General features: G+C 45.0%; 1 protein-coding gene across 16 annotated transcripts in view; it reads right to left on the bottom strand.

Moving 5' to 3' along the window:
* The window catches only part of RBFOX2 (RNA binding fox-1 homolog 2), a 174315-nt gene that overhangs the window by 49215 nt on the left and 99710 nt on the right, over positions 1–25390 (bottom strand). For all 16 annotated transcript variants that reach the window (XR_010373506.1, XR_010373503.1, XR_010373512.1 and 13 more), the window contains 2 exons: positions 13096–13320; positions 1603–1749 (listed from right to left, as the gene is read on the bottom strand). Coding sequence is in view for 12 of the 16 variants with exons in the window: in XM_064455532.1 (XP_064311602.1) it covers positions 1603–1749; positions 13096–13320 (372 nt within the window). In the remaining 4 variants the exon portion in view is untranslated. The remainder of the gene's footprint in view (positions 1–1602; positions 1750–13095; positions 13321–25390) is intronic.

Raw genomic sequence — 25390 nt, 5'->3', positions numbered from 1 at the left:
CCTGGAGAACCCAAACTGGACACAGTATTCCCAGATGCAGTCCGCCAATTGCTGAAGACAAGGGGAGGATCACTTCCCTAGGCATACTGACTACTAACACAGCCCAGGGTGCAATCAGCCACCTTTGCCGCAAGGGCACACCGCTGCTTAGGTTCCATCTGTTGTCCATCAGGACCCCCAAATCTTTTACTTCAGAGCCTCTTCCTAAAGAACCAGTCCCCAGCCTGTAATGCTGCAGAGGTTATTCCCTCCCAAATGGAAGGCTTGAAACTCACTAAGTATCTTTAGATTCCCATCAGCCCGTCTCTCCAGCCCGGTCAGGACCCCCTGAATAACCGCCTTGCCCTCCTGCATTTTGACCACACCTCTCCATTTGGTCTCATCCACAAAATAGCATCTTACGTACACAAAAAGCTTCAAGAACGAGGAGCAAAGGTCTCTCACACTATATAGAAATTGAGACTTTCACTGAAGAACATCAGAGAAATTTTTAACATTTCTGCACGTTTTGTTTACCTTCTACTGTCCAAGTTATGATCAGATAAGCCCAATTCTTCTCTCATTTATGGCAGCGTAAGCTCGAAGTCCATGAATGTGACATATTTACAGTACTGTAACACTATTCTCCATGTAAGAGTATGTGTGTATGTGCATGCATACACTCTCACACAGATGGCTCAAGAGATGTAACAACTGAAGGAAGATTACTGCAGAATTTGGAGGAGCAGCTGGCTATGCAGTCAGGGCCAAGGTATACACTCAAAGCTTAAGGTGGCAAGAAGAACCTTAGCTTTAGTCTTTCAGGACTTGAGTCCTCTGGACTGCATCCTAAACAGGCAGCAACTGTTAACTTTATAAATAAGAAATATTTCTGAAGACTGAAGAACATGCCATCAACCAAGGATGGTACTATCATATCAACACACCAAATATTCATGATGATGATATATAGATAAGTTCACTTGAAGGTTAGGTCGTGAAGCATCTAGTTCATTTATCTGTGTTCACATGGAATGAGTCACCACCTATATCCATGTGAACAAACTCTTCCTCAAAGAGCTCATAAATTGAGAATGATGAATAGCATACAAAGATTAGGGAAGACAAACTATTTGGTCAAAAGAAACAGTGTATATGTATCATACACAGTGTAAAATACCATCTGACTCGCACTAGCTTTTCCACATGCAATTGCTAGTTGGCCAATTCCTTGCAGCAATTTTTCATCACAGAAGTGGATCATGAAGACAGACATAAATATTTCAAGAAGTTTCTAAGCAACTGAAAAACAGTGCTTTGCAAGGGATATATTAAGTCAATGTTTAATCCTAGTCTTTACCGGGAAATAAGGTAAAGTTTCCTTTTGTTTTCCAAACCAATTGTTAGGTTACACTGAACATCTTGATAGGAACAACAGTTGTCTTTTTCATGTGTATTTACCAGCTGAGGCAAACATTACCAATTGTCCTAGTCCTGCAAGTATTTTTAGTGTGCTAACTAAATTGAGGGGGAAGGGGTTTTTATTTACATGAATACACCAGCACCACGTGTCCCACCTGTGAAGGAGAACCTGGCATGCCTGAAAAGGCACCAGTAACTTACCCCAAACATCTGCCGAAGGTCAGGATCTCGAAAGCGGAAGGGAATGTTAGACACATGGAGTCGTTTTGGAGTGGATTTGCTCTCGGTATTCTCACTGCTCTGTGTCTGTGATTGCTGTCCATCTGTCTGTGCCCCTCCTTCTGTCTGCTGAAATCAGAAAGACAAAAGTGTGTGCATGAATAGAAACCACACAAATTATTTTCACATGTTTTGTCTATCTCTTTTTAGGTATTAGTACTACACTTGCAATTGCAGTATCTAGCACTTGACAATTATTTTGATAAAGCCAGTAACGCTTAACAATTGATCTGTTTCTTCCCTTCCCTTTCCATGAGTAAACAGTAATGGGATTTCAGCCTCCCTCCCCTCCTGTAACACCTTTTAGCTTAACAGATTTGTCTTTGGTTTTCTTAAATTGCTTATCTCTTCTTGCCTGTTCTTCCTCACTTCAGCTGCTACCCTATGAAAGCTCTAATGAAGAGGCGGATCTTTCACATCCTGAAGCTGGGAGGTAGTACCGCCACTCTAATCTCATGTGGCAGGATGTTCATGCAATCATCAAAATCCCACAGCTGAAGTGGCAGCTCTTCACTGGGCCAATACCAGAAATGCATCCCCAGGCAAAACGGCATCTGCTCTGTCAAGCTCCCTTCAGAGAAACATTACCCCAAAAGAAGATCTAAAATTAAATGGTAAAAATCCATATATGAACAGCTTACGGATGTCTTTGATTAACTTCTCATACATTTAAAAGTCAGCCCAGGGACAGGAAACAGTCATTACCACTGCAGGATTTATAAAAACTCCAGGTGCTACTTTCTGCTACCAATTCCACAGCTAAAACAAGTGAATTTGTTCCAGCATTCCCAAGCACTGACTGGTACAGCAACGCGAGGTCAAGAGGTGGGCCAGGGGTACCTGCGCGCAGAAAAAGTGCAGCAAGAAGGCAGAGGAATAAGGGAGAACAGTGTGCCAGAGGAGAGGCCTAACGCCTCCAGAGATGACTGGCAGGGGAGAAGAAAGGAAAAGAACCTCAGCCACTTGTGTTGAGTTTAGGCTAAGAAGTGGTATAATTTGAGCACAGCATCAAATACAAAGGCAAGGCCTGCTGCCAAAACGGCTTGATGAGAAAATGGTATTTTTCACACTTTAGTCAGAAAAATGACCTCAAAAACTCAGAGCTACAGAACAAAGTACAGTACTATTTGGTCGGTTTTATTGCTCTGTCCCTTTCCAAGAGCATGCATTGACAGGCCGAGGCATTCAAAGAGCACCCACCCCTCGCTCTATCTCCTGCTGCTTGCCTCAGCCTCCTAGGAGTCATGCTTTGACCACCTGTGTGATGCACTTTCAAGTGTCATTCCATTTCTTTAGATGCCAACCTGACTTCTTCCTTAACGCATCAAGTGAAAAGAAGTTCTACGAGAAGGCAAGGACCATGTAATTGCTAGTCAGCCTTTTTTAGGCACCTTCAAGAACACACACAGGCCTTAAAAATAAAGATGTCAGAGTAGGGTTTAGGTTTCTTGGTTTTTGTTTTTTGTGGGGTTTTTTTGCTGTTTTGAGGCCCTCCTCCCTCCATTTTAAATACTCAATTTGTGCACCATAAAGGAAAGAAATCTCAGGGGAGTCGCCCACACCGACTCCCCAGCCACTGACTGGACTTGCTAGACTGCTCTGCACATCATTCGATATACAACACTTAATGAATATTTGGAAAGAAACATCTCTCCACAGTTCAACTAAACCAGCTACGTTAAGAGAGCTTCTTCTGGCCAGAAATGTCTCTTTCAGACGTGACCTTGAACTTGCATATTGGTTATAAAGAACTGACAAGAGCAAGCAAACAGTAAGCACTGGGGTCTTGTCACACTGTGCAAAGCAGTGGCAGCTTTCCATTTTATTTTAGTAGAGCTGCGCAGGAAGCACAAAACATGTTTGATCTGGTTAATATAAATTAAGCTGTGATAGGAAGAATGAGGATACCGCCCGGCAAGCATCTCTACTTCCCAGAGCCATGCAATTCTCAGGAGAAGCCTAGCAGGATGACGCGTTTTTATTTGGCTAAGACTCATCCATCCCCCAAATACCAAATTTTCAAGAACAACCTCAGAAACTTCCATTTGATCATATCTAAAAAGCTGCCTCCCTGTCTCCAAGTTCTCCCTCTTCTCCTACCCTCTCCCCTATGACAAAAATGCATCTCCAAACATACAGAGAGTGCACCCTAAGGGAAGAATCGATGCAGCCGGCTTGTGATTAGATCATACCATGCTGTTTGGTGGTTTTATTTTTATGACTCCATGAAAGGCCTTTGCTGCTCGGGGCAAATCTATCCAAGAAGGACAAAACACAGGAGTAGCCTATCCATCACTGCCGTACACAACACCTGCAAATGAGTTCTCCAAAATAACTCCCCAAAATCATCAACACTCCTGCTAAGAGAGATCTCTAGAGAGATCATAAGTGTTATGCATTTATTTTGGAGCCCTGCTCCAGATTTGCCAAGTCCCATGTTTTCTATGGCTTTGCATGGAATTGGCAAGTGGGCAAACCCCCATGCGCACACTGCATTCTCAAACACACACACTAGTGTGTCTTCTGCAGTGTGAATGAGGAAAGGCACAGATTCTGAAAGGTGACAACACCACTGTTTTAGTCTTTAAATTCAAATATAGGTTGCACAGGACTGGGATCTGCTGCTTCCACAGGGGAGGAAGCCACGAGGTCGTTTGCACTCCTCTCCCATCCATTTGTTGGCAGGCAGAGGGCAGAACTCCTTTCTTACCAAGGGTGCAATGTATCATGTACAGTGGCCTCCTCAAAAACACTCACAGCTGTTCCTGCATATGGCAGAGTGCTGCTGCCACACAGGAGTCATTTTGCAGCACGTGAGATGTGTACAGTCAGACAAAGGCTTCAAAGAGGAGAGACAACAGAAGCAACAGGGGATCTCGACCCACTCTTACCTTTTTGACTACACTAGGAGTCCCCAAATGCTTTTCAGGCTTTTACATATCCTGATTTTTCAGCAGTAGTTTAACATTAAATACCGTCTCTCCCTGGATACTGTAGCTCCCTCATTTCTATCGTCCATGGCCCTAAGGTAAGATTTGAACTTTCAGCCACTATAACATTAGTTCAATACATTTGTCTACTGCCACACATTCAGCTACAACATAAATGAAAGAAATAGTCTCCTCAGATCTTGCCTTTTTTTTTTTCCTTTTATAGTTATTTCTTGTCTTAATTCATTAGGAAGGAGATGAAAGGAAGGGCCTAGAGCCTGTTCTCCGGCAGCACATAATGGAGACTGGCAACAGCGCTAACCCTGACCAAGTCAGATGATAAAAGCCCGCATTTCACCGAGTGCCCACTCCCCACCCTGACTCCTTCCCCAGACCGAGTTTCAGCTCCTTCCTTCTGGCCTCATGTCAACACTTCACAGCAAAGAACCTGCCCTCTCCCTTCGCTACAGACAGTGATTCAGCTCAGAAGGGAGCTGATACATGTTCCCTAGGTCTCAATGCTTGTCATCAGGCAACAGAGAGACATGCTGCGGCAAAGATCCTGCATTTAGAAACAGCGTTGGATCCACCTTACCTCCTCAGAATAGTCTGCATAACATATGCAGGTGATAATGTCATTCATGCCTGCACACACAAGCTCTGAGTTCTGCTCAAGGTCACTGAGAAATGCATCAGAGCTCAGGACACGTGCAATATGTGCTTCACTTTTAACTACTTGCTGCCTGTGCCCCCATGCCAGCTCCTTCCTTATGCCTGCCAGCAGTAAGGAAACCCTAAGCAAGAAGAGGCTGCTGCAAAGAGAAGCTTGGATGTGTACATGTGCACGTATGCATGTAAAAGGGGAGAAAGGCACCTGGCAACACGAGGGTGTTCTGAAAGGTTTAGGGGCAGCTCTGAAACCATCCTTCCACCTCTTGACTAGACTATTCTGTCCTGAAGCAGCTGGTGAACAGGAAATTGCTGAGGATTTCTTCTCCTTGGCAGGAGAGAGGCAGGGGCTCCAGCACCACTGAGCAGATCTCCATCTGTGTGGCCAGACAGAGGGCTACCTCCCCGACGGGCCAGGCAAACACCAATGCGATAGGCCAGCACAGACACTATTAATACCCAGCACATTCTGTTTCCATCTCCTGCTTGCTTCTAGAACTGGAACTGCTTCAGGTCCAAGTTACAGAAAAGCAAAAAAACAACCCCCTGTCGTCTCCCCCAGGAAGCAGGCAGTCCAAAATGTTGTGAATCATAACGAGGAGGTTAAAAGCCATAAATCGCTGCAAAGAAAATATTTACAAAATACAAACTGCAACTAATAACTATATTTAAAAGAGGACTTGGGCGGCTTACAAAATCTGGGAGACACATTGTGCTCACTCCACTGCTTATAGACCAGTCTCAGATCAAAACCCAAAAAAAACCACCCCAAAACCCAATAAAACCAAAAACAACCTTGTTTGGATCAAGAGCCTGAGGAACTGTGCGGAGAGAAGGAGGACTGAAAGTTATGACTGGCAGAAGGCAATCTCCCCACCGCAAAGGAGAGTGCAGACAATGGGGGAAGATCTCTACAACTTCTAGTGAAGAACCCCTGTCAAAACAGCCAGTCACCCACAAAGAACAGATACCCACTGAGCAGGTTTGGTGGAAAAACGAGTGAAAAATTAGGCACTAGACACAAAAGTCCTCTCCTGCCCCACCGCACTCTACCAGAGTAGGACTGAGGTGCTTCCATATTCAAGAAGTATGGGAACTTCTGCTGCTTAAACAACACTTGTTTAGCGGACAGAAGACCACAGAGCTAATAGTCACCTTTCAACAGCAGTAAATTCTAGGATTATATCCATGTACTTGATTTTTCAGAGGTGCCAGCAGTGTTATATTTTAAAAAAAGAAAAAAAAAAACCACAAAAAACGGGGCTACACTGCAGGGACAATTAACAATGTGCCCAAGTATTTGTATGCAAAAAACCGGACAAAAAAATTGCTAAGGACATACCAAATAACTTCTGCTAGGCTTTTAACTATTTTCAGTACAGTCAGATTAATCTAGGGCATATTTTTTTCTGATTGTTAATTACCTGTTTTCAGACATACTAAGGCTTAAGTCAATTTCTTCACTTTCCTCATTAAAGATATACCGCGAAGTCTGAACACAGACCTAACACAGAAAGCACATAGGAAGCTTTGCTACTTGTCCTGCACAACAAAGACATCTCTGATATGTCAAATAACATTTTCCATGTAGTGATGTTTAAAATTATTTTGTCTTTTTAAGCAGTATTTTTCAATAGGATTCTCCGGTGCTTTTCTTCCCCCACTGCCCCCCACTTTCAATGAAGTGGTAAAATGAAGCCCCGCCCCGAAAGGCCTGCTCTGCTATTCACAATGCCAAACCCTTTGTGAGCAGTTCCAGCCCATTCCCCACAAAACAGGGATGCCCTGACAAGGTGATGGAGGCAGCAAGACTTCCCGAGCTAGCAGTCACCCATGGACCGCTCCACTGACAGCAGCAGAACAGCAGCCACACAGCGACTGACTAAGACCCATGCAGCCCACTATCTTCTTTCTGACAGTGGCCAAATCTGTGGAAGAACACAGGAACAGGGAAAACATTTGGTGACTTTTCTCCAGCACAGCCTCCAGCAAACTGAGCCAGCTCGTGTCTCAACTTCCAAAGCATCCTATGGACAACAGTTCCAATGCTAAACTCTTCACTATATGAAAAAAGAAAAGTAACAAACACCTGATTTCATTATATGTGGCACTCTATTTTCTGTGTGCATCCTAGTAAGTGAAAATGGGAAAGTTCCCTATTTTACTTCCCATACTATTCAATATGCTATGTACTAGTCATATGCTTTCATTACTATCAGCTCTTTTTGTAAGTGAAGATTTCATTTCTTCTCATAAAGAACCTGCTACATCCCTTTCATCATCACTATTATCATTCCCTGTACTACTCTAGATCTGCTATAACCTTTGAGAGATATGCAGAAGTACCACAGCTGTATACTCTAACATAATGATATTTGCTGATTTATTTCCTATTTCTCTTTCGAAATAATTTTTAAATCTGCCTCACTAGACACAAGTCTACAAGTGCTGACAATAATCTGCCTCATACTCAAAATAATAAAATAATCTGCCTCATACTCAAAGCAAATTCCTGATGTTAAATGTCAGAGTTTGCTACCTCAAGACAGCAATTTCCAAGCTGAGGTGCCCAAACAATCAGCAGCTAGCTACTGATTTGAAGCTAGCTCTTCCTCAGGTCTACCTGCTCAGCAGTATCGCAAGATAAGTGAGGATATTCATTAAACATATTCTTCACCTGAAATACCTCACATGAGCAATTGCTTTAATTACTAAAGTGATGAAAAATAATTACAGAGGAAAATTCTGCAATCTCAGACTAGGCAAGAAATACCCAAGGGAAAGTCATCATTATAACATCATCCATGTGTTACAAAAGTCAGCTGAGGAACCCTTGGTGCCATTGGCTCCCTTCTTTCTAAACCCTTGCTAGATGTTATGGGGCACAGCCAGATAACTGAGCAGCTTCCCTGTCTTCCTTCTGAGTACATAGGGGCTCCCCACCACAGATGTGTCTCCTCTAAGAAATCAGAAAGTCAATATCACTTTATGATATAGCAGATGAGTTAAATATGTTTCAATATGGCACATCAAGAAGCCGAGAGACACGGTGCTCTGTAATTAAATAATGCTTTATATTGGTTCACAACAACGTAACACCGAAGCGACAGCACCTGCCATTTTCATGTGAAGTCATTTACATAAACTTATTCCTCTACTTCTATACCTCCAGCTGCATTCCATAATTTATACAGACATACAAATTCTTCCCTCTGACATTAACAAGAGAAACGAGTTGGATAATCAGCTCACAGTATTAAGTGCATTGCATTTACTATCAAGCAAGCTTTTTTAGTTCAGCGGATGATTAATCTTCCCTCTGCGGGTAGAGTACCAGGAGATGCAGAGAGCTGACAATTGCTCTCGGCTTCTGGCCATGCACTCCATACGCTTACCTTGCAACAACAGCATTTGCTGGATCCCTCCAAGAGCTGTTCTAATTCATTAACCCAGCAAAAGAATTAGACAGCTTTCTGCCAGGTCAGTGAATTAAAGTGGCTCACGTAAGGAATGCCAGAGCCAGTAAACAGGAGTGGGAGTTTGCGCTTGGAGCCAGATCTCTCCTTTCTGACAGCAGTGAATCTTTAGATCAGTTCAGCTGCCAGAGGTACTGCAGCCTAATTAGCATCTCCACTTGCAGCTATCTGTGCTGGGTGTCTCCAGCAGGGATAAGCGCACTAATGTAAACCAAGAAGGGGGAAGGGGGAAGAAACCAGGTGACCCAGCACCATAAGAAATGAAATGCAGAACGTCAGCGGTTTAAGAGACAGGCTGCAACAGGCAGACTGACTAGGCCAAATATGGTCCGGTACCTCAGCCTATTTTTAATCCAGGTCTTTCAGCTGTGCTTTGGGACAGTATCAAGAGAAAGGACAGATGCTTGGAGGTGAAGACCGGGGAGACCCACATGCCAGGCAAGAAACAAAGCCCCACAGATGAGGCTTTATCCTAAAATAAAAAAAGATTCCAAAATATTAAGCTGTTTGTATTACACCACCTATTGCGCCAATTTCTTTTCCATGCCCCTGCTCTGAGAGCTTTGAATGCTTTCCACTACACTCAGACCTCCAGAACCAAGCTCATCCTTCACTGATGACACCAACCAGTCATTCCCCTTTGCTCAGGGCTTTTAGACTGTGTAGGAAGGCATGGACTTTGACTCTCAAAGTTTATTTTACTTAAGTTCACTGCTGATGACCTCAGGCTTCCAGACCACTGTCTATTAGCTCAGACACCACCGCTAATCTCAAATCATTCAATCTGACTTGCCCACCAGAATCTGCCAAGTTTCTATGAAAAGGTGCTCCCACCCAGTGTGTTAGGGACCCTGTTATAGACCCGCTTACGTTGCTGCATAACACTTTACCAACCAGGTAAAACTCCCCTTTCCATGAGGGACCTTTAAGCCACGCTGTATTTTTGGTTACTTTTGCAATTATCTTAAAGGCTCCCAGTCTGAAAAGCAGGAAAGCCCCGCCATCTGAGCACACCTTTGGATATCTCATTCTGTTCTGCCAATTGGACCAAGCACAGGCCTTGTTCTTAAAAGGAAGGAGAGACCTTATCTGTCTGCCTGAAGGAATTTCTGAATCATCCCGTGGGAGCACAGGCTTCAAGTCAGCAGCTAAAAAATCCACCGGCTGTTCGGTCTGGGGTATCGCCTTCACACACGACAGCAGCTGGGCTTGTCAGTCGCAGTAAGGGGAGGGAAGGACCATACATCACCCGCAATGACTTTTTGCTCTGTTAAAGCTTGCGCTGTTGTTTGCGCAAGACAACAAAATGGTGTAAGGAAAAGGTGCCTTAAAGCATAGCAGTGTAGTCCACGTGGACTGAACATATATGTCAAACAAGTAATAACCAGTGTATGTGATGGACTAGATGCTTGATGTTAGCTGTAGATGTTCAAGGTGAAATAAACACCCTGTTCTGCTATACTTTAATAGCATGCTTTAGCTTGAGTAACTACAGACCCTTCTTCCTTCCCCTAGTTCCTATATCATTAATCAGCATAATGAGAAGGAGAAAAGTTACAAGCAGTTACACCTCAAGGCAGCCCACAGAATCAAAATAACTTCATACAGAGGGAGCCCTAGACAGAGGGATAAAGGGACTCAGAAGATCCAGGACCCTGTGCCTGTGAAAATCTGGCATGAGAAAGGCCCTTGGCTGAGGCACCTGCCCCCTCCCCCTGGATTTCTTCATGTGCCACTGTCTGGGATCCTCTAGGTTTGATCAGCCCCAGCCATAGAAGCAGCAGCAGCACACAACAGCAAATTGTCTGCACCCTTACCCTTTCCCAGATAGCTATGGCCTGCAAGCCTGACTCTGCACACTCAGCTCGCACATCTTTAACCATGTCAAATGGTCAGACCAGACATGCCCACCTGTTTCCAACAGCTTAGTACAAGCACTAGTTGTTATTTAGCCTGTTTCTCGGATAACCCGACAGTCAGGTTCCCTTCACAGCCTCCTGGCAACACTGCTGCCTCCCGGCAGTCTCCCAGCAACACTCCCTCCCGCACAGATGGGCTCCCAGTCCTTCCTTGCAGGCTAGCCAGCCTCCCCACATGCTGTGGGCTCCTTGGAGCCTGCATTAGTTGATGAAACACAGAGCTCAGCCCTGCAGTGCCACGGAGATGGCTCCTAATATGGAAGAGGAGCAGGAGGGTTGGCAAGAGCTTACATCCAAGGTCAAGGCTCGCATCATTTCCATTAAAAAGAAACACTCAAACTCTGGGCAAGGATGGGAACAGCAAAAATACATGGGGAAAGCCACTGCACTGTTTTATTCCCTGTTTCCAGCTTTCCCATCCAAGGGGCAGTGCTGGAGATAGCTGTTTGCTGGAGATGGGCAGCCCAGATCTTTACGGGTTGGAACAACATTGGACAATCTGGTCCTAAAATGGTAACTTTCATTTCTGCACACTGCACCAGCTCCAAGTTTTATTTCCAGCCTGATCTCTTCCGATCTACATTTGTGTTTGCTGAGTAAGGCACCTGAAGTTCCTTTTATGCACTATCAATGTGCTTTACAGGGTTTGTACCCCTCTTCTTCAAGATGCTGAAGTTGCAGCATTCCCAGGATGAACTCTAAGATAGAGTGGGCCGGCAAGAGCCTTATGAAGTTCAACAAGGACAAGTGTAAGGTCTTGCACTTGGGAAAACATAATCCAGGAGTGCAGCACAGACTGGGATCCACCTGGCTGGAGAGCAGCTCTGTGGAAAGGGACCCAGGGGTCCTGGGGGACAGAAAGCTCAACATGAGCGAACAGTGTGCTGCTGCGGCCAAGCAGGCCAACAGGATGCAGGTTTGCATCAAAAAGGGCATCACCAGCAGAGATAAAGTAGTCATCATCCCATTCTACTCAGCGCTTGTCAGGCCACACCTGGAGTACTGTGTACACTTCTGGTCCCCGCTATACACAAAAAATGATGTGGACAGGCTGGAAGGGGTCCAGAGAAGGGCCACCAAGACGCTCAGAGGACTGGGAAGCCTGCCATGCGGGGATAGGCTGGGAGAACTGGGATAGTGCAGCCTTGAGAAAAGGAAGCTTAGAGGGGATCTCATCACCATGTACCAGTACTTAAGGGGTAACTACAAAGAATATGGAGACTCCCTTTTTACACGGAGTCACATGAAGAGGACAAGGGGGAATGGACACAAGTTGCTCTTGGGAAGATTCCGACGGGACATGAGAGGGAAATTTTTCACAGTGAGGACAGTCAACCATTGGAATAATCTCCCCAGGGAAGTGGTTGACTCAGCCACATTGGACACCTTCAAGAGTCAGCTGGACCGGGTGCTGGGCCATCTTGTCTAGACTGCACTCTTCCTAGAAAGGTTGGACTAGATGATCCCTGAGGTCCCTTCCAACCTGTGATTCTGTGGTATCTTATCAAAGTCATAACCAGTGGTGTCAGCCATGCAGCCACCGCCCAGTGCAGAAGGAGCAGAAGCGCACACCAGGAACCATGCACACCCGAGCTGGCACTATCAGTTTTTCCAATCATTGGCACTGAACTCACTCAGTACTTAGAGGGGAAAAAATAATATCTACAAGCCAAACATCCAACTACAAGTAAAACTGAAAGCATTAACAGATTAAATCCACCCCTGAGCACTGAAGGCTCTCTCCATAAGGCTATTTATTAGGAAGTTAAGTCTTAACAAGTGGCTTAAGAGGTGGATAAACCTTTTCCTGGGATAATCTGCCAGCATGTTGCCCAGTGCCAGTTCCAGGCCATAGGAAGAAGAAAAAAAAAAAAAAAAAAAGGTGAAAATTCTTTGTTTGGCAAATGGATGCCCACTAGCTGAGAGGTCCTTTCTTATCTTTGCCTCCTGAAGCTCCCTGACATCTTCACAGAAAGGCAAAGAAAGTATTTTTCTACTCTGCTAGCTTCCTGAAAACAAAACCACATTGGGATTACACCCACAATGCATGTGCTCACCCTAATCCTTTGTATGGTCAACCTTTCAGAATTTACCTCCATCACGTTCATTTGACCCATTTGTCAATTAACACAAGGTAATCAGCACTTCTGTAAAGGACTGTCTTTGGACAATGGCACCATGGTAAAAACTTAAGTACTACTGCTCTTTGCAAACACCTATTTATAAGGGAAGCATGCACAAGGGGAAAGACAGGAGCCTAGTAATAGAAGGTCAGAAGCTATGTTTTGTTTATAATTCTCTCCTTCTCAAGTCTACCACTGATTTGCTGCATACTTAAGAAACAGTCAGCAATCCAATCAACAGCTACTTTTTCCCAAAGCACCGTGCTGCTCTCCTGGCTCTGCACCCTTCTGCACTTACTGCAAGAGATCCGTTCTGCGTGCTGGCCGTGTTCGTACTCTGCTCTCCATGCGGCTGCGTGCTTCCGTAGAGCGTCAGATTGTGCTCGCTGGTCTGGCCTGCATAGTCCTGAGTGTGTGGCACCCCATACTCTGTGGGAATCCCGTTCTGTGGGGGTGGTGGAAATGGGATTGTGGTGAATGGCTGCACCATTGCATCAGGAGTTGCTGCTGGCTCCTGGTTACCCTGAAGAAAGGGAAAAAGAGGAAACAGCTTTATACTACAGAAGATGGATCAAAACATCAGCCTGAGAAACTATGTACACACACACATTCATGTGAATATCCCACCCACCACCACCGTAATATTGTGCAGTTTTGTATTACCTTCTCTATTAAAAAGAGCATGCTTCACCCCTCTGAGCCATGACACTGTTTTCTTAATTGGTTTTGGGCAACTTTCTTGCTACTGGGTGGCATTTGGAGAACAAATTATGGGGCTTGGAAATTGCATATCCCTGTAATCTCACACAAAGCTTTACACACAGTAAGGCATTATTTTGGAAGGGGGAAGAGACACTGAAACATTGGAACAGGGAAGGAAACACAGGCAGAAGAACAGGGTTCTTTAATATGCCTAGAAGTACTATATCTGGGTCCATCTCCTCCAGCCTGACCCTCATGGCTCTGCTCACAAGCAAGCATATCATGCAGTTCAGAGCACACTCTTCACTCTTCCCTGTTGTGTTAGAGAGAAAAGTACTAATTTTAAACCTCATCTGTGTCGTAGCCCCCTCCTTTGCTCTGGCAGCATGGAGTACAGAGCACAGGTGCTCGGGTACCAGCCACTGGAACATCCCATTTGCTTTGTGCTGACTCTGCAGAACACACCAAAGAGCTGTGGGACCTGAGTTGAGAACACTAGCCTGGAGCACACTCACTCCGTCCCCAGCCCTGAGCATCACTACCATCACACAAGGCATTAATTACCCACTCCTCTCTCAGCTTAGGGTATCCCACCGAGACCTTTACGCTAAAACAGTGGGCTTTTTAGCAGCTTTTAGCACTGCCTTAGACATAGCTGACACCAACCAGATGACTCAGAAACAGACAGCCGACCACGCAAAAGATATCCCCAAAAGACAGTAAAAAACGTACCCCACCGTGCCTGAAAACCACCCAAAGCAAACACAAAAGCACGCAGCCCTGCAGCCACTGCAGGAATCTCACAGAGCAGGGAGCAGGGAGCTGCATTCAGCCACCTGGGGCGAAGGAGAACAGCCTTGACATTGAAACCCAACCCTGGGAAGCCCAGGCTGCTGCACCGGCTCCTACTGCTTCCACCGCCGCAGCAGAAAAAAAATCCACACGAAAGATTTATGATAGGAGGACTGTTTGATTTATGTGCGTGTCAACAGACTAATCCTGATTTAAAATTTTGGCTGCTGTTCCAGCCCTGGGTCCTCCCCCACAAAGCCCGGAGGTGCTCAAGCCTATTCTGACACCAGCATGCTTAAATCAATGGAGTAAAAGACAAGCAGACCTTATCCTGCAGATAGGGAAGGCAGAGTGGGAATTACCAAGCAGCCTTTCAGCAGAGAGCATGTAGGGGCTGACAGACCTCCAGTGAAGCCGGACAAACCTTTCAGTCCCTTTATCAGCGTACCTGCAGCTTTCCCTTCCGGGCGAAGGAAACAATGATAAATGCAGCGCACCTCCAGCCAGCACCGGGTCATTCAGACACTGGCTGAATCCCAAATTTGCTCTGACATTAGTCTATCTGGTCTGCCTCCCCCGGGGGCCACGTGGCCACGCGCTCCCGCAGCTGGGGAGAAGGAGAGGGAAGGGCATTCAATACCACTTAGCGGAGCTGAGCTGCAGCCTTGGCCTGCACCAAACAACGGACGGTTTCATTAACTGAAGTCCAGCCGGTGCAAAGCCTTGCTGCCTGCAGAAACACAAAACTCTGCAGCCTTATCTGAGAAGGAAAAATTCAGGAAAGCATGCCAGCTACAGCCCGTGCTCGTTCATTGCACGCACTCCCCCGAGCCGTTGCGGCCCTGTGTCGCGTGCTAGCAGCTCTGCGGAGGTTTTTCACACACCAAGCACATTTTCTGAAAGCAGGACAAGGTTTCCCCCCCAGCCTCCCTCCTCCAAAAGGAAGGCAGCTCCACTAGCCCTCCACTTCTCGCTCCTTTGCCATTCTCAGCTTCAAAGCAGGGAGCTTCTGACTCAACCTAAACCATCACCAAGATCTGCAGGGCGAGTTTTACAAATGGGAGGGAGGAGAGACTGAGCGATGGCTATCCCACTGCAAACCAGGTATCAGCAGCCCCACTGCTCACCTACTCAGAGCATTTATCCCCTGCCACGACAGCTCTGTCTGCATACTGACTCCTTTTCAAGCTGTTTTTCTTACAGGATTTCATTATATCCAATTATCTGCCTGCTTCCATACAGCCCACGTTGTCTGCCCATTTCTTGTGTTTAAAATAGGAACTAAGTATGAAACCGATTTTTTGTTTTAAAAGATTTCAAAAATTGGTACGGTAAACCCAGGAAAGATGCAGTAGCAGCAACTATTTCCAATTTTCTTAGAACAACCTAGATTTACAAGCCAGTAGTACCCCATAGGAGGAAGAGAATGCTAATTAGCCACAAACAAAACCTATTCTGCCATCCTCTCAACGGTGCAGGGCTGCTCCCCAAAGGACATACTCCAGTGTTTTGGTTAATCTCACTCTAAGACTGCTTAAAATGCCAGCCCATAAACCTTATATAATCTTATTTTCACTGTTTTTACCCCTCAGTTAATACCGTTCCTTCCAGATTAAACACATTTCAACCTTTTAAACATTTTCTCTGCCTTCTTCAATTATCTACAAATGTTTGAAGGATGAAAAGTTCTCTCTCTCTCTCTGTTGCTTGTGGTGTTTTGATAATACACATTTATTTTTAACTTAATCACACCCCACAGCCAATATATCCTGGTAACTTTATTTATTACTTCTCCCTGACCTTCCTAAGATTTTCAAATAAGGGATTTCTGGTGCAGAATGAAATGGTTTTGATACCACTGTCACTACCCTCCCCCTCTACCCCCAATCGCACTAACATGCAAAAATCCTGTCTTTTATTACAAATGTATCCTTAATTTCATGTCTCAGGTTATCTGTAGGTCTATCACCATTATGCTTGTCCAAGTTTCATCATCCCACGAAGTATCTGTATCTCAAATTATTTTTCTCTTGATATGATTATGTACACATTTCCCGTCCGAATTTTTTTTTTTAATTTTAATTTCCTTTGATGCTTTAGAACTACTTTGCTTCTGTTTCCACTACCGTCTACAGGACTCCTGATGAGATCTCTGCAGGTTTCACAGCATACTGATATCATCCTCCAAACCCAGAGGAGATTCTACCTCTTCTGTTATTCTACCAAATTTCAACATTTACACAACACTCCATATTTTCAAGAACTAACACCGCAAAAAAAAAATAATCCATTTATCTTCAAACATAGAACCTGAACTGCTTACCCTACTTCTAAACCACCAGGGAAAATCCTGCAGTCGGAGGCGCTGCTTTTCCGACTTCTCAGGAGATACAAAGAACACAGAGAAAACCCCAAACTTCCTGCTGAAGGTCTGTATGTCAGAGGAGAGACTCAACTGAAAGTATTTTGTCTATCCAGTCTTGACAACATACCTCACTGCATTGCCAGTCCTGCCTGTTTTAGCTCATGAAATTCTCTTAAACATTGACTCAAATGCAACAACAGGACGAGATGGATATGTCCAAGAGTAGTCACCATCCCCAAATTCAAGCAAGGATGCCATCACAGGACTAGGAAAACCTGGCTGCAGCTCCCCACAAAAACTATTGCCGTCTTCAACTTATGTGATGGCATGAAACAAATCCTAACTAATGTTCACAAGCAGACAGACACTTCTCTCAGCCACAGTGCAGGGTAGGTGGCAGTCTCTAGGAGGGGATCTTGAAGGACATTTGGCTGCAGGAATAGTTATGACAGTTCCAGGTTAATCAACTCCTTCCATGAGTCTGAGCTGCCATGCACTGACCCACACTAGCTGTCAGCCCATACTCCCCAACTGGGAAAGGCTGTTCAGTGCAATTGGAACTCAGTGCAATTAACACACGCTCCTTAAACACACCAAAAAACTTCCAATACAATATTTGGTAACCTATAGTTCAAAGAAAACCAGCAATTCCCATGTTTTCTATTCATTCTGTTGCTCTGCTCCCACAGAAATCACTCATCAACATCAGGTAGGAATTCAAAGCAGCCCCCCTCTTGCAAAATTTTGACATCAGCACCCAAGCCCTCAGGGCACAAGAGGGATACCGGATACCCGTCTGGGCTCCCCTTTTAGGCCCTTATTCTCAGCCCTACAAAGGTCCAGCCATGCCCTTGCAGGTGCCAGCTTTCTTCCTTAGGTCAGGGTTTTCCCTACACAGCTCAGTACAAACCCATCGCACATTTTGTTTAAAAAATAAATTAGGTAAACCAGTAAAAAATCCATAATGGGGACATATTTCTAAGAGTTTACGTGGCTTCAACTTAATTAACAAACTCTGTAGCTCCAAGCTAAGCAGAGGAATGGTAAGCAACCACACATAGTGGTACATTGCAGAAGGGAGAGAACTGGGGACAACACCTCAATGAGGAGCAATGTGGTTCAGCAAATGTGATGCAGGATGAATTCTTCCAGCAGACAGCAGGTGGTGATCCAAGATCACGGCACTAGAGCACCAAGAAGGAACACCAGAAACACACACAAAGGCCTCCTGCTTCCATAAAACTGTCAAAGATCAGTCTGTTTTGTGAAGGACTGGTTTTGTTTTGCTCATTAGAGGAACAGGCGTAATTATAGGAACATGAAAGAAGTCTCATAGCAACACAGCTCCAGATCCCTTCTGTACTGGTACACCATAATATGCATAGGTATTAAAGCAATAACCACCCAAATAAAAATTATAATCGTAGTAAAGCTAAACTGGTACAATTTCTGTATAGACATTTCCATGCAAACTGCCACAAGGTAAACTGTCTGCGCTGCCCATAACCTTACTGCAAATCATAAGCATCAGAGAAAGGTGCAGAGAAATCCTACAGAATGTAAACATCAAATAATCTCTTAACTATGCCTTTCAACTCTGGTAACCCCCAAATCATTAGGACAGATATGAGTATATGCCTATTAGCAGCATGGGGTTTCTAATAAGTATGCCTTTGCTGAGCTCATTTTATGAAACCTTGAAGCAACTGACTTGCAGCTAACGGAAGGCAATTACCCTGTTTGTGAAGACCACTGTGTTCCAGGCTACAACTGTTTGCTCTCTGCACTAACCTAATCCCTTTCGTAAACAGCAAAAACAGTTGTAGCTCGGATCTGAAGGGCCTCGTGCAACCGTTCAACCTGGAGCCACTGCCCGCCCTCCGCTCTCTCCATGAAAGGGATCCTTGTGAGAGGGGGGGACACGGGGACCACACCGTCCCTCCTCTGAGCCAGGTCACAGCCTGCTGTCAGGGAGGCAAACATGACACAGCTCCTGCAGAAGAGGCCAAGCACTGCTCCTCAGCTGTACACAGGCGAGACGAAGGGCCAACTACCCAACCCTGTTGCCACAGAGGCAAGAAAATAATAATAATAGTAATAATAATAATAAATAACATGGCCTGGGGTTCCCCCCCCCCTTCTCATAGCTGAACACAAATTAAGGTTGCTGTAGCAGGCTCCCCTTCCCAGCCCCTTCTGACACAGCCTTCTCTCCCAGAAGCCCTAGTGAGATTCATGGTCCCGAGGAGCTCTGGCTGGACCTGCCACCCTCCCACCTCCAGCTGCACACTCCTGCCTTCTCTCCCCCACCAGCCATAATGCTCTGCCCACCCTCTGCTGAGACGTTCCAGTGCATATCCCGGGGGGGGGGGAACAGACACCAACAAATAACCTTGCTTTTTATTGTCAGGTTAGTTTTATTCCCAGTTAAGAGTGCTGAAATGGCTTGGCAAGGAGTTAGAGGAGAATCGGAGCCAGAGACGAGAAAGGGTGGAAAAGCTGGGGAGGGAAGGGCCACGGGCACCAGCACTTGGATGAGCTCAGGCTGCTGGGGAGCTGCATCTCCAGCATGCATTAACCTTCTCCCCAGGCAATCCCACAATTTGCTGATACAAACGTATCAGCAAGCAATTTCTTCGCAAATAGAACGGATACAAAGCAGCCTGAGGGGTGCTCCAAGACCCAACAGGAACTCGAGCATTATCCCTTCCAGAAAACCACGGCCTGGGACATAACACCACAGGGAAACCCCAGCCTACGCTGGCAGCTCTCATGGCACATGGAACACAAGACTTGATTTTGAAAATTGTGCTTGTGCTCTTCAGGGTCACAAAGATACTCAAACACAAGCCAAAGTGATGTATAGGATGGTGAAGCAATGGCTTTCCAACTCCCCAGTCATGCCAAAACAGCAACTTAGCCACATGAACCCTGCAGGTGCCCATGAACATCATACAAAATCTTTACCTCAAAACACAGTAATAACACTTCCTCTGTCAAGGCCATTTCATTGCTGGTTAGTTTCTGAATAGGAAGAGTGGGTAAAATGCCTACAGTAAGGAAGTTTGGAGGTGAAAAGGATATACAGAGGATATAACCATCCTGTATTCTTCAAGTTTGTACAAACCTGTTCCTGGATTCAGAGGGGTACGTGACCCTAACCTGACACCCACAGTCCACATTACAAAAGCACTTCTGTTACCCCACAGAGCAAGACTGGCGTATCTGTCTGACAACCCAGACTGATAAAATCAACACTCTTTTCCTTGATGTGGGTTGGTCATAAAAGCACCTTGAAGAAGATCACAGTAATAAGGGAGTTTGTATTTCATCTGCACATCTGGAGCTTGATCTTAATTTGATCTATGACACATTGTGGTAATAGAAAAGGATGCTGGATTTTTACTCTACCACCACGGGCACAAGAGCAATTCCTCCTGAATCCTTCCCAAAACAGTGCTCTACCTATAGGTAGCTTTGCAGAAGTTTGGTGGAGTTTTATGCTAGTTTTAACAGAGTAACATTTATTTGTATGCCTTTTTTTTTTAAATTTAAATCAGATGTAATCATCTTAGGAAACTCTTTTTGCATTGGGTTAGCTTAAGCCTAAATAAGCTAATCTTCCACTGGAGAGGGAAAGGAGGAAAGAAAAAAAAAAAAGATGCTTGCACCTAGCTAACCATTTAAAGGCATGTTTTCTTCGACTTCCTGGTGCAAGCTTGCACTACATTATCTAATCTTGCCCTTCCTTCTCCTAGATACGTAAAGCAAGGGAAGAACAAGTTATCTTCCAATATACACTCCATCATTCCAGGCCACCAAAAACTGTTCTGTAAAATAAACCAGCTGGCCTTTTTTTTTTTTTTTTAAATGCATGTAAGAACTTTATGGAGAAGACGTTCAAGCCCCTCTTTTGTAGAAAAGGATGAAAGAAATTATCTTACTGTTATACACAGGAAGCACTCACTCATCCCCATGCTGTCATTATTTCCAGTAATGGTCAACTTTTGCTCTATCCCAATGCACAAACACAGGCTCTTGGTGCTGAATGCATACATGCTTAATTAAGAAGCCCCTGGGCAACCTGCAAAGAGGCTTCCTGTTGGATATAGCCAAAGCTTTAGAGTTATGCAACATTAATAAGGCCCAGAGCCACATCTACTTGCCAGCCTGAAACACACCTTTCAGATTTTATAAAAGCTCTGATTTTCTGCTCCTGAGATCTACACTATTCCCCCTTCAAAAAAAAAATTTAAATGTTACTGGCACGAAGGCGTCCCACCAAACGCTTTCAATCAATCCACGCTCTCTGGGGTTGATTAGAAAGAATCAAGAGACAACATCGAGGTCTCAACATCTGTTTCCATTCCATATTAGGAATGAAACTACCTCTGAGAATTATTGGGGAAAAGGGGGTGGGTGCGTGGAACAAAGGAAAAAGTCACCAGGATGCATACGTCCTCAGCAGCAAAGCCAGCAAGTAAGAGAAAGGCTCAGGCTCAATTTTTTGTTCCAGATCGGTCCTTTAGCACCTACTCTGGCTGTGTTCTTCCCACCTCTGCACCATTCCAAGTGAATATTTTCCACTTCATATTCATAGTCAAACGTTCTTGGGAAAAAAGATTTCCATAATACGACTAGCTTTCAACAAATCAATATGAAAATAAAGTCCCAAAATATTACGAATCTAGTCATATGTTAATCCAGCAGGCACCCAGAGTAGCAGAAGCATCTCCCACACAAGTGAGATTACTTTACTGTTGGGCGAAGAGGGTTAAGTTTCTTCTTTTGGACCAGAATTCAAATGAATCATAGCTAAGGAACAGTGTGCTGCAGATGTGTCATGTATGTTTAATCCAAGCTAACCACGATTAGCTTTTCAGCGGGTTAGCAAACCAATCACACTCACAGTTGCATGACTGCGGATCCTCACACAGGGAGGCAGCAGGAACTGGAGGCCAGTGGTGGGGAAGGGGTGTGGTAACTGCTCTTCCAGGAGTGGTCCATGGTTGCATCAGGGTACCCGGGCACTCATGTACACAACTAAGATGGCACGGAGGACCTGCCCGTGTTGTTTTTCTGCCTTACTCCTGACTGCTAACCAGTGGTTCCTGCTGCTGCTCAGTAAAAGAAGGGCTGCAGAACATGGAAATTTAACAGGGAAGAGAATCCCACTTAGTCCCATGCTAACTCTTGACCAGGCTCTCAGGTTAGTGTCACAGCTACTGTCACCTCAGCTAATTCTGCAATCAGATTGCTCACTTCACATGGCTTTGTTTCAAGACAGTAACTCTACAGGTGACGCCATATTTCTAAAAAGCAGTATCTGCCTCTCCAACCCCAATCGGGTACCTGAGCTCGACTGATAAGCAATTTTTCATCCCACATCGCTGCTCTGTGGGCGGACTATCACCCTGTATCTGCAAGCACATCACCAAATCTGAGTGAGTGTGGAGAGTTATTCCTGCAACCTCAAGAATTCAAACTGCTTTCCTGAATGTTTAAATCCTCATGAAGCTCATTCACCCCCTTAGAAAGATTTGTATCTACTTCAGTCACAGGAAATTTTCAAAGCCCTTACTACGTGATGCAGCTATCTGTAATAGACTCTTCCAGATCTCTCTATATATCCAGCACTCTTCTAGGCAGGATTTTGAAGATGACTTTTGGTATCAGGCTTCCCTGTCTCCCTCTCCTCTGCTGGAGGAGAATGAGTTGAATGCAGGACTGAGCTGTGTGGAGGTGCTACTTGGAGCTGACTTGCATCCCAGATGATGGACAAACCTCAAAGCCCTGTCAGGCAGCTTCACTTACACAGCACTTACACAGGCCCCTTCAATTCCCCCGATTTCAGTGGCCAGCAGGAAAGTCCTCCCACCTGCCTGCACTAATTCCAGCACCTCACAGGGAAAAGTAGCCCTGTCTCTGCTGGCAGCACAGGAGGAGGAGGAAGGGAGAAAGCACTGGGAAGGGGAGAACACATCTGGAATCAATTGGAGAGCTCTGAATGCCTCGGAAAAAACTGCAGAGCTGGCAGAAACCATAGTGAGGAGCTGTGCACTCAGACGTGACTATGGAGCAAAGGTGGGGGACAAGACACATATAGCATACTTAAACACAAAACCAGAGCTCCTCCTGGGGCCTTGTTGTTTTTTGTGTGTGTTTTTTTTGTTTTGTTTTGTTTTAAGGCAAGCAGTTAAACACCTCAGCCCTGTCACATTTTCACTGCCGCTGACCTATCATGAGCACGGTCAGAGCTCAGTACAGACGAGAGGGGACAAGATGAGCACAGCCTCCCTCAGCCAAGGCAAACGGGACTCATCTGTGACTCGAGTGCCAGGACTCAGTAACACAGCAACAATACATCAAGCTGCTCTCCGGGTGCGTGGCAGAGGAAATACGTGACTGACTTGGCACATGCTTGAGAACAGAAATTTGATGGTTTAAAAACACAGATTTCTTCCCACAGTTACTTTCCATTCCAGCCATGCAATCTCCTATCTCCTGCTGCTCATTTGTTCCAAGAGGAGTTTTCCATTTTCAAGGAATCCTCCACTATGCATCCTGGAAAGCAGAGGTTCTGGAAAGGAGCAGAGGGTCATGGAGAAGCAACTCACCAATGCAGCAGGCTGGTACAAAGAGTGACGCTACAGCTGTTCGGATATTTTACCAAGAAGTAGGGTGCTGGAAGCACTGCTGCTTTGCTAAGTGGCCTCAGCCAGATGAAAAATAAGATACATGCTTCCACATACAAATTTTAACAAGGGAATTAAGAAACTCATAAGGGAACACGAAAGAGCCACAAAAATGACCACAAGATTGGAAAAAGTCACACGGCTGCACACTGAAAAACTTAAAAAGCCCAATCCATTTTGCTTATAATTTAAAAAAAATAATTAAGTGGCAACTGATTATTTTGTGAAAGTATATTAATGGTGAGAAATAAAAGTAGACACTAATAATATTTAATCTAATGAACAAAGGCATCAAGAAAACCAATAGCCAGGAGCTGAGTCTGATAAATTCAGCTCTGGTAAAAGACACCTTTTTATTCTGTTTACTGATTTCTAAATGACAGTTATTAGGTCAGCTGGTGAGAAGGACTCAGTCCTTTCCATCTTCCCGTGCTTTCATGCTGAAAATATTATTTCGTTCAAAACAGGGGTACCTGAGTACAGGGCCTACAATGCACATGTGGCCAGAAGAGGCAATCTGAAGCCAGATCTATAGGACAATATTCTGGAAAGCTAAGAAGAGCTGGAAGAAGTCAATGCACATAAATTAAAGCAGATTAAACTAAGCAGCAGACACGTTTATAAGTAAAATTACCTCACCTTATGGAGAAGAACAAGCTATTGAGAAGTATAGGCGCAGTTTCATGTACCACCTAATATGATAAACTACCAACTGGCTTCAGCAGCAGTGGCTCTGCTTCCCTCCCCGGCTGTCGTGAGATCTAGTCATGCCACGGCCATAACCAGAAAATTAATCCAAACAATAGTCGTCTGTTTGGTCATAAACTGAACTGTCTTGCTTTATATCTGCCTAAGCACGATGCCCAGAGCAGTGAGGAGGCTGAACATATGGCCAGGGCAGAGAGACGAGGGGGACTATTCTTCTCACAGCAGCCCATAGTTACGCTACATTAAGCGTAACTTGAAAATGCACCTGAAAGCCACTTCAACCCAGAACAAGAGGTTACATGGACATTTAGCATATGTTATTGCCGCTACCTGCCTCGCTTATGCGTAACTTTTAGACTGTCCCCATGTAAACCACCATAAAGTGGCTTACACACAGGGAATTTGTCAAGTATCTCAGGAAAGATTTCCCCTTTGTTATAAAATTCTTTTAAAGCCTCCTTCCCCCGGGGCCTTCCAGCTAACGTATGTTAGCTGTAAACACAACCAGCATAGACTTATCCCCTACATAGGCCACCTGCCTGGCTCAAAGGTGAAGCTCGAGGTGAGCAGCACATTTGACCACCTTTCAGATGGCTCCTCCTGGGCTGGGTGTTATTAATGCAGCTCCTACAGCCTCCGTGCTCAGCAGTATCTTTGGAAGCATGCTGCTCTCCCTTGTCACCACCTCATCAGCACCTTGGTCACATAAAACATGCGTGGGTTTAACAGCAGCGATATACCAAATATTCACATTAAACTATTGCATATTACTGGTACTCCCACTTTTAAACTGCTCTATTTTACTGAGGCTAAATTGATAAACCTTAAAAGCTAAATTGATATAAGAGCATCTCAGTTCAGTGGCACACCTGTCAGCATCTGCAGCTACATTAATACATTACTGCATGAGTTCCCGTGAAATTTACCCCTCCATAAATCCCAGCAGACCTCTACCTTCCAGAGCCAAGTGCATTAAAGGTTCTTTTTTTCCCCTCCTCAGTGTGTTTGTCTGCTCACATCTACAGAAGGACAAGAGAACAGGCTACGCAAAACTTAAACCCTTTCAGCCAGTCAGTCTCCCCTTCTGTACAGACCCTTTCACGCACACAGTGTCAGGCTAAACAAAGCCACTCGCTCCAGGATACAGGCCTGGAAAAAAAGCATTAGCATCTGGCAACCAAGAGCAGCACCCTGGCGTACGAGCCTGAGAGCAAACACAAGTCTCTGGCACGAAGAGGAAACACCGAGACGTACGCCTGACTGCTCCTGTCAGTCTTGCAGTGGGGGAATGCCCGATTAGGGTTTTGTGTTTTTTTTTTTTTAAATATATT

This window comes from Phalacrocorax carbo, chromosome 1, assembly GCF_963921805.1.
Source record: "Phalacrocorax carbo chromosome 1, bPhaCar2.1, whole genome shotgun sequence".
Classification (NCBI taxonomy): Eukaryota; Metazoa; Chordata; class Aves; order Suliformes; family Phalacrocoracidae; genus Phalacrocorax; species Phalacrocorax carbo.
The sequence above is the reverse complement of the archived record's forward strand: the minus strand, read 5'-3'. Positions and strand labels throughout refer to the sequence as shown.